A 10,037-nucleotide genomic window follows, 5' to 3' on the forward strand; every position below is an offset into this window, starting at 1 on the left:
CGTTCTGTAGACAAAGCAGAAATCCATGTCAAGAAAACCAGACACAACAAGGTCGACACACGTATGTTATACAACTGCTATTAACAACTGTTATACAACATGTATGTTATACAACTGCCAGCAATCTATTACTTACTCCTGTGTGTTTGGAACTCATGAACTAAATTTACAATATGTTCTCAGATAAATTCATGCATGTATGTTACAATCAGTCTTTCACTGGTAATTTTGTAAACCTTTTAGTAAAACGACTGTCCTTAAGGTAAATAGAACTCCTGTCATTTGACACGACATTGGCATCCGTGTTTGTAAGCAATATTATGCAAGATAACCTCTGTCCGAATTTGGGTCAAAACATGTCCCCAGTGTCTTATCATTTTCGATAGAGTGGATAAACTGTTATCGTACGATCAAGGTCTCAAACCTGGCTGACCACCTGGTGAAATTTGTGTGTGTCACAATAAAATCTATCTTGCAACCACCGTCATACTATATGTATGGTTACAGGAATTATGAAGAGAGTCAATGTATGACGTCATGATATCCGTACAGGCTAACCAGCCGTCTTTTATGGGTCCTGAATGACAGAGACTGGCCATTCAGACAGCTACGTGTACATTATATGAGGCGTAATGGCAATGCCGTGTATAGGACAAAAAAGTTGTCACAGGACGGCACGTAAAATGATAGATACTGCAGCATTTGACAATGTCTAAGCTGAATACTCATCTTGTGTATTGCTCACTTTAAAAAAACACTGATGTAATATTGTTGCTGTTGTCTGTTCTTTAACGCCGTCCTCAGCAGCAATATTAAAGACCGATAACTGAAGGCATCATCATGCCTTTACTCACAAGCTGTTTAAAGTGGGATTAACCAGCCAACATTGCTATCAGTAATTGAGATAAGAACACAGAGTTACATAAACCATCATTAAAATATAGTGTATGTTATGTCTAAATATTATATATTATTCTTGACCTTTAAAAGAGATAATTAGTGACAGATTTGATGTAAAATTGCAGTCCATAAATGATAGTGCACATTAATATCCACACGCGCATCTGTACAATCTATTTGCTGAACCAATTCATGCATAAAATATAATGACATTTTCCCTTACATGTCTGTTTGTGCACCGTTGTTGCTCGAAGTATGCATAGAACTAATGAACTAGAACTAAAACTTGCAATTTGCTCTTCATTGTAAAGAACGACAAACGACACATTAATGCATGTTCATGTTGTTTGGTTTGTTGTTAAACGCCGCACTCAGCATTATTCGAGTCCACCCGATCACGTTGGTCGCCTTTTACGACAAGCATAGTCCCCTTTTACGGCAAGCATGGGATGCTGAAGACCTATTCTACCCCGGATCTTCACGGGTCGCATGATCATGTAATGTAGGGGACGCAAGTGTGTACTTAAGCACTTATGCAGGTGTTTCCAAGCACTGTTGTCACTTACTATCATGCCATACTGGTAATTCGTTCGGACATCAATTTCGAAGACATATTTGTCGACACGGACACAATATGATTTAATATATGCACACAAGTTGTATCAATGTCGACCCAAAACATTTGTATCAATGGCGACACAACACGATAAGCCTCAATGTCAACACAACACAATATTTATCAATGACGACACAACACGATATGTTTTTTTGACGTTACAACAGAATATATGTCAATGATGACACAACATAATGTGTATATTTTTTTTACACAACACGATATGCCTCAATAAAGACACAACACAGTCTATATGAGACCACCTCACATGAATATAGACTATGTGTGACATTCAGTCAGATAAGACAAGCCAGAGACAATGAAGGTAACACTGTCAGCGCTACTCCTGGTCACCACCTTCATGTCCTCCACATCATCGGGAGCAGTCAATGTCAGTGTCACGGTGTCCACAACACAAGCAGTGTCATTTATTGATGAACTATTTGTGGGCGTCACACTTGACTCCAGTCTCCTGCCGACCCCACAACACTGGAAAGGATTGGACTTCAAGTAAGTCAGTGAAGGTCATTGCCATAGATGTCAATAGATATCAAGTTATTGAAGATTCCTTGATTTGAAATCCATCAATTGTATTCACACTTATAGCTGAGATTTGGACACATCATACTCTTAGTTTTATTCATGCACATAATTGATATGAAACAGACAGAATTGTTTTAATCGAGCTATTAAAGATTCCATTCATTTGAAATTGATATTTTGTATTCTTGTATTTTTGTAACGGCATAGTTCAAACTAGCAAAGCAGATGTCTACAATAATAATGATTTCCAAGCCTTTATCACAGAAAAAAAAATATAAATATATAATAAATGCATGATGCTACTTCTGTTGTTCGTTAATGTATTTAGATAAATGGTATTCTCTTTGGATAGGTAAACAAGGCATGCGGTATAGCACATATAAACCTGCTCAATTATTTATGACGTATGTCGTGTATCACACGCTATTGCTTTACCTCCAGCTCTCAAAAAGTTCAGGCACTGGCTAAAGGCTTGTCTCCATGCTATCTGAGGATTGGAGGAACTGAAGGTGACAGCCTGACCTTTGACCCTACCGGTAATGGCACAGTAGATGTCAATCGTTCATTAACAGGTGCGTACATCTACTAAAGATATATATAGTTTGTCTTGTTGTTGTATTGCGGATGGATAAACCTTTGATTTGATTGTCACTGAGTTAGGATAAGAGGTGGTTCAAATATTAGAGCATCAGATGTGTTTTGGTGCTGTTACTACAGTTGTATCTGCAGGAGCTACCTGATGTGTTTGGGTGCTGTTACTACAGTTGTATCTGCAGGAGCTACCTGATGTGTTTGGGTGCTGTTACTACAGTTGTATCTGCAGGAGCTACCTGATGTGTTTGGGTGCTGTTACTACAGTTGTATCTGCAGGAGCTACCTGATGTGTTTGGGTGCTGTTACTACAGTTGTATCTGCAGGAGCTACCTGATGTGTTTACTGCTGTTACTACAGTTGTATCTGCAGGAGCTACCTGATGTGCTTGGGTGTTGTTACTACAGTTGTATCTGCAGGAGCTACCTGATGTGTTTGGGTGCTGTTACTACAGTTGTATCTGCAGGAGCTACCTGATGTGTTTGGGTGCTGTTACTACAGTTGTATCTGCAGGAGCTACCTGATGTGTTTACTGCTGTTACTACAGTTGTATCTGCAGGAGCTACCTGATGTGTTTGGGTGCTGTTACTACAGTTGTATCTGCAGGAGCTACCTGATGTGTTTGGGTGCTGTTACTACAGTTGTATCTGCAGGAGCTACCTGATGTGTTTGGGTGTTGTTACTACAGTTGTTTCTGCAGGAGCTACCTGATGTGTTTGGGTGTTGTTACTACAGTTGTATCTGCAGGAGCTACCTGATGTGTTTGGGTGCTGTTACTACAGTTCTATCTGCAGGAGCTACATGGGATGCTGTAAATACATTTGCCCAGGACGTGAACTGGAAGTTTATATTCGGTCTGAACGCCCTTAAGAGGAAGGAGGGACAGTGGGATCCCACTAACGCAAAGGAACTGCTGCAATACAACAGTGCGAAGGGGTACCAGCTGGCAGGTTTTGAACTCGGAAACGGTATGTATATAACTAAATACACGGATATATATGATTGAATATGAATTCAATATACAACTAATAAGGAAATAAAATTAAATGTGCCAAAACGTTTCTTTCATGAATCTGATAAATTACCTTTTGCCCCTTAATTTCATACAAAAAAGTCAAGGAAAATCTCACAATTTTACAAGATTTATGACTTGCCAATAACATCTCGTGACATTTATTCAGAAGTGTAATTGGTTACAGAACCTGACTTATTCCCTGGGCAATATAACATCACTGTGAGCGGCAGTCAGTTAGGTAGGGACTTCTATACCTTCAAGAAGCTGCTCCGATCGCCACCAGGGTATGAGGTGACACCAGTTATCGGACCTGACATGGCCTCTATAACTGGCGCAAAATCACAGTTCTTTGCTGAGTAAGTAGACTGAACTGACAATGTTGTCAATGAATTTACGTAAGGGTCGTGGCCATACAGTTTACATGAACCATGTCGCGTTATGCCATTTACAATCTTTGTGTAAAGTTTGACAAAAGAGTAAACCTCAATCCTGGTCGCAAAACATAACACCCGAACACAAACAAAAGCACCACCTGCACGTGGAACACGATGGTGGACCCATTGTTACAACCGCCGATGGCAATTAGAAAGAAACACCACGACAACCTAGTAGAAAACATAATACCTAAATAATTAATATATTATAATAAACTGATGCTTTTTGTAGCCACCCAGTCAATGTGATATATCAATTTGGAGAATTATGGATGTAGAATCGTAGTCCCTTTTGTTCTGAAATACGTTTAGTACTGGTTTATCTCACGTGGTTCCTGTAGAAATATCTGTTGTGTTGTGAAGAGACAAAACCTACCTTCGTATTCGTCAGTTTGTCACGTAGAGTTCGATTTATGGTTTGAAGTAACATACATGCACAATCGCTGTTTGAAGACATAACAGATTACAGCAACTCACACAACAATGCCCACTTTGTTTCCTCAGTTTCTTCACAGGAGGGGGAGACAAGGCCGTGGACAGGATAACTTTTCACCAGTAGGTTGTTTACTTTAGAATATTTGTATTGTTCTAGACTACTTAACCTGTACCGGTTTTTCATTAAGTGAATGGTCAAATATTATGTTTGTAGTAATTAAAATGCTTTGTATAAAGTTCATGGAATACTGACACGTCGCCCAAGTCAAATCTAGGAAAGTCCACAAATGCAATATTACACAGGAAGTTTACTTTCTGCTCTAAAAAAGTCAACCATCTCTGTTTATTATCACATTAACTGATTGAATAACGTAGGCCATGCCACCAAGTATATGTACATGTTTTACCTGTTTGTGACATTTCCTACCAACCAAAGAAGATGAACCATGGTCATCAAACCTATCGATGTTTCTCGCAGATACTACACCAGTGGCGAAACTGCAAACCTCACAGATTTTACTGATTCCAAGTTAATGGATAACCTGGTCACTTATATAGAGACGGTGTTGGATGTGACAAGACGCACCAACCCCCTTACCCCAGTCTGGTTGGGAGAAACATCCTCCTGTTATCATGGCGGTGCCCCGGGAATCTCAGACAGATATGCCGCTGGGTTTCTGTGCGTACAACTTTAGCATATACACTTCCTACCTTGGTCAACTATACTCGCATACTGATAATGAATATTGGTTCATCTCGTCTATCTAGGGCTGAAATATTGTAGATATGACGAGATGAGACAAAGATAAGATTTGTCTTCGGATGTAAGGTCGGTTGTGATGTAATAGAATAGACGTGTGTGTTTAGATGCACCATATACACCGCCTGTTGAAAGTGTACACTGTTCAGGTGGCTGGACAAGCTTGGTGTTGCTGCTCGGATGGGATTGAAAGCAGTTCTCAGACAGGATTTCTACGCAGCAAGCTATGGACTTATTGACAATGATACGTTTGAGCCATTGCCTGTAAGTACAGGACCGACCAGATTTCTTATGTCTTTCTTGAATATACATTTACACGACGTCACAACTTCTGGACAGTTCTTTCCTCTTGGGTTCCTTACTGAATTTCAGTTATCATACTGCACACTCTGATTTTACCGTTTCCATGTTAACGGATCACCTGGTCAGTTATATAGAGACAGCTATGGATGTGTCAAGACGTACCAGCCAACCTACTCTTTCTTGGGGAGACATCCTCCTGTTATGATGGAGGTACACTTGGAATATCAGACATATATGTAGCATCTATAAAAAACAATCACTGATTTTCAGTACTGCATGAATATAGATTCACCGTTATGTTGCCTTCAAGCCAAATCGAGACTGGTTATTCTCTAGCATTGGCGTTGTATAATTATCGTATGAGTGAATCACGACCATGTAATCTGACTGATAATTCTGCAACAGGTTGTGACACAATTGGTCAAAGTGGGTTGAGTGTTATGCATTTATCTCATGGAATGAAATCATTATCCACCTTGTAAGGATGATGAAGCCTAATTGCTGCTGGGGCGGTCGGGTAGCCTAGTGGTTAAAGCGTTCGCTCGTCACGCCGAAGACCCGGGTTCGATTTCCGACATGGGTACAATGTGTGAAGCCCATTCCTGGTGTCCCCCGCCGTGATATTGCTGGAATATTGCGGGGTAAAACCATATTCACTCACTCACTAATTGCTGCAAGATTGCTCATGCGGCTCGACGCAAGAATCACTCACTCGATTGATGTTATCATGTTATGACCTTCTTGGACATATAGACGTCTATATTAGCAAACCATTATCTTCACTATCATCTCATGTATCGATGAAAAATAATCATTTTCTCAAGTTGAAAACATGACCAAATATGAGTGGAGAAAGAGAATAAAAATGACTGAGCTGAAATATTGAAAACATGTTACAATAATCAATATTTCAGCTTAGTCAGTGTGATAAAGCCTTTCCTCTTCCAAGACGCACTCTTCTGTATATGTCACAACCTAAGTACCTTAAGAAAAAATGAATGTTTAACATAGCGAAATGTAGTTGCAGTGCATTTTTTTTTCTACATCGATATTAATGACAAATGATGAGTTAGTTTTATTCAATCTGTTTTTTTTACTGCAGGACTACTGGTTAACCGTCCTGTATAAGAGACTCGTGGGAGGCGCCGTGTTTTCAGTAGAGGCGACCGTGGACAACAGCACCATCAGGGCCTACGCCCACTGCACAAAGCCTTCCATGTAACTTGACAACCAAAATCACAACTGTAACCAGACATCGTAATGCATCAGGCTGCAAACACGAACATTCATAATAACAAACTTTCGAATGAGATGAAGGTTATGTGAGGTGAAATACCATAAAACAGGGTTTAACATAAGATTATTGCGGGTTACAGGGTAACAACAAGTGCCATCTTTTGACGTCTTCTGACATGACGCGGCCGGGGAACGGATGGAAAGGGCAACATTATTGATGACCATTGGTCCTCATTATCCTTTATTTGTAATTCACGTGGTAACATAGTTCTCCTTCCGTCCGAAATCACGATATCAAATGAGTTCATTTACATGCAAAGTGAATTAGTCCGGTAATACTTCGTGTTGTGTTTTAGTTCCTATGGCTACATGCCCGGCGGTGTGACGATGTATTTCCTGCTGACCACAGACAACAACACCTCCATAACGTTCCCCCAGTTTCCCGACCAACCTATAGATGTGTTCTGGTTGACGCCAGTGGATGGACTCACTAGCAGGTAAGATTCCCAGCGAAGGTATAGAAGTCGTCTAGTTCACACTTGTCCTTGGACTCACCAGACGTCCTCTGGTTCACACCAATCGATGTCACTAGTATGTAATTTCCCAAACTAACTTTTACACTAATATATGAATGAGTTGCAGGTTGTAAGAGTAAGTAGGTACTTTCTTCTTGAAAACCACAGAAAACCATTCGTGAAATTATCATATATGTATTGGTTTACTATAACATACACATGTGATACATGAACGTTACAAACTATAATCGTTCACAAAGTAGCATGTCAGCTCATGTTCAGTTCTCTGTTTTTACCATGTTAGGAAGGTGGCCTTGAACAACAAGCAGCTTGACCTTGTCAATAATTCGCTGCCGGAGCTGAAACCTTACAGGACAGAAGAAAACACCATCACCTTCCCCGGGAAGTCATTCGGGTTCCTCGTCTTCCCTGAGGCTAACGTAGCCTCCTGCAGTAGCCAGTAATGACGTTCAGAGAATGAGAGAACAAACCTGTATTGTCTGCGCTTGCTATGGAAATAAATCTTAATATTATTGATTCACTTATCTGTTTCTGTCCGACTAAATCATTGCATAGATCTTGTACTTTGTTTTAATCTTCGATTGGGTTTAAATCTGGAGACCTAGAGGGCCAAGGGAGAACTTGGATGTTGTGATTTGTGAAAAAGGCTGATGCTGTGTGAGGCGTTGCCTTGTTGGAAAATGACGTTCGCTTGTTGCACGAAACTCCACCATGTAACTTTGTGTCGTTAAATTCCCTAGGACTTGCACCAAGTCTGTTCCACCAGTGTAGGAGAAGACTTCCCACAACCACCACCAATATCTGTCCACTTTCTGCATGCAGTTTCGTGCATAGTGTTCCCCGCGACGCCTGTAAACACGACGTCTTCTATCCTCACGGCGAAGCATAAAAACGACTCGTCACTTAACCAAACTTGTCACCATCGCCGTTGTGGCTATATTGACATCATCGACGTCCAAGCCGACGATGCAGGCCCGTCACAATGACACCTCGAACTGGTCCGTCTAGCGGGAAGACCTTCAACGTTTCCTCACTGTCACTGTCCTGGTATTAAGGATAGTTTTTAGGGGCGGTCGTCATGGTTCCTTCACGTAAGTGACGTAGCTGTATGAATCTGTCCTGACCTCCAGTAGTGATATGTGGTTGACCAGATCTGGGAAGGTCACATGTTGTCACGTGTGTCTGATAACGGTTCCACATTCTTGCAATGGTGCCATATACTACGTGGAAAAGCCTGGCTACAACCAAAGATGATTTACCTGTCTGTAGTCGGACGATGACGTTGGACTTCCGTCAGTCGTGGCTGTTCGCTGTTCACTTGCTGTAAGATGGTGATGGCATGTAAATGAAAACCCAACGGTTTTTTCGCCCAACAAGTGATGTTGCACGTGTTCGTCATGTTATTGTGTTTCGGCGCCAGGCTCTTACGTGGTTGTGTTTTCAATATTTTCACCAAATTTCTTCAATACCTCATTCCTTCAAACACAAATCAGTCCCAATCCATGCAGAAATGACTATTTCGTTTTACGTATTAATTTTTTATGGATGTCGGAATGATTTATATTTTCAATTTTATTGCTTTTCTGTTTCTATTTTTTGCAGAGTATTACCCAACAACCAAACATGACTGTTAGCTATTAAATTATTTGATACTGAGTATTTGAGTGTGTACGTCCGTATTTCTTCTTTGGATTGAGTATTGATGCTGTGATAAAAAGGTACATTCACTGACCATTTTACCCCCAAATAGTCTACATGTATCAGTATTTACAAAACAGTATGTAATTACGTGCACTTGTCACCTGTAAGTACAATGTTAGATACATTTGGTGCCTGCAGACTCTGGGTGAGCGTTACGCCATTTGCATCCGTGCCCCCGATGCGGAGTATGCAGGGAGAAAATGCTCGAGCAAGGGTCTTTAACTGTGGCGACCTGAATGTCAAATGGAATCTGTAGTAGAAACACATCAGGTCATCAATATGAAAAATGCCTGAAAGCATGTCACACTTACACTATCCACCCCATCCCGCCACAACAAAACATAAATCTAAGCTCATGCTACGTTTATCATAACGTCGGTCAGATTGGTTTAACGGGTATTTGAACAATATTACAGTTATATCATGGCGTCTCAGCTTGACGTCAGAACCCACCATTATGTCATGCGGCGGCGGTCTGTAAATAATCGAGTCTGAACCAGACAATCCAGTGATTGATGTCATGAGCATCGATCCACGCAATTGGGATACGATGACATGCATCAACCAAATCAGCGAGCCTAACCACTAATCCTGGTAGCCGCCTTTTACGACAAGCATAGTCGCCTTTTACGGCAAGCATGGGTTTCTGAAGATCTATTCTATCCCGGATCTTCCCGGCTATCGATGCAGTAACAGGTATAGCTATATCTAGTAATTTCAACGAACATTATTAGATACATTACCTATAGATCAGGGGGTTAAAACAGAGATATTGTAAATACGACCGTGTGCATAACACATGCAATGATCACAGTGCATATATTAGGGTAATAATAAACAGTACTGAATGTAAATATTTAGCTGTGATAGGCAATTCTCTGCCATGAGATAGATGCGTAATAATTTAAGTGTTGGCTACATGGCGAAGGCACATGTTCCTAACGGGTAGGACTGTGTGTACCAGAAA

General features: G+C 40.7%; 1 protein-coding gene across 1 annotated transcript; it reads left to right on the top strand.

The window, feature by feature from the left end:
* Positions 1–7,893, top strand: LOC125378666 (heparanase-like). The gene is made up of 11 exons (XM_048394579.1): positions 1–61; positions 1,813–2,026; positions 2,501–2,631; positions 3,445–3,618; positions 3,850–4,021; positions 4,604–4,654; positions 5,013–5,213; positions 5,444–5,558; positions 6,700–6,815; positions 7,190–7,330; positions 7,653–7,893. Exons 2-11 carry the CDS (start codon positions 1,836–1,838, stop codon positions 7,810–7,812), a joined length of 1,452 nt encoding a protein of 483 aa, XP_048250536.1. The 5' UTR covers positions 1–61; positions 1,813–1,835; the 3' UTR covers positions 7,813–7,893.
* The last annotated feature ends 2,144 nt before the right edge of the window (positions 7,894–10,037 follow it).

This window comes from Haliotis rufescens, unplaced genomic scaffold, assembly GCF_023055435.1.
Source record: "Haliotis rufescens isolate VD_foot unplaced genomic scaffold, xgHalRufe1.0.p SCAF_13, whole genome shotgun sequence".
Classification (NCBI taxonomy): Eukaryota; Metazoa; Mollusca; class Gastropoda; order Lepetellida; family Haliotidae; genus Haliotis; species Haliotis rufescens.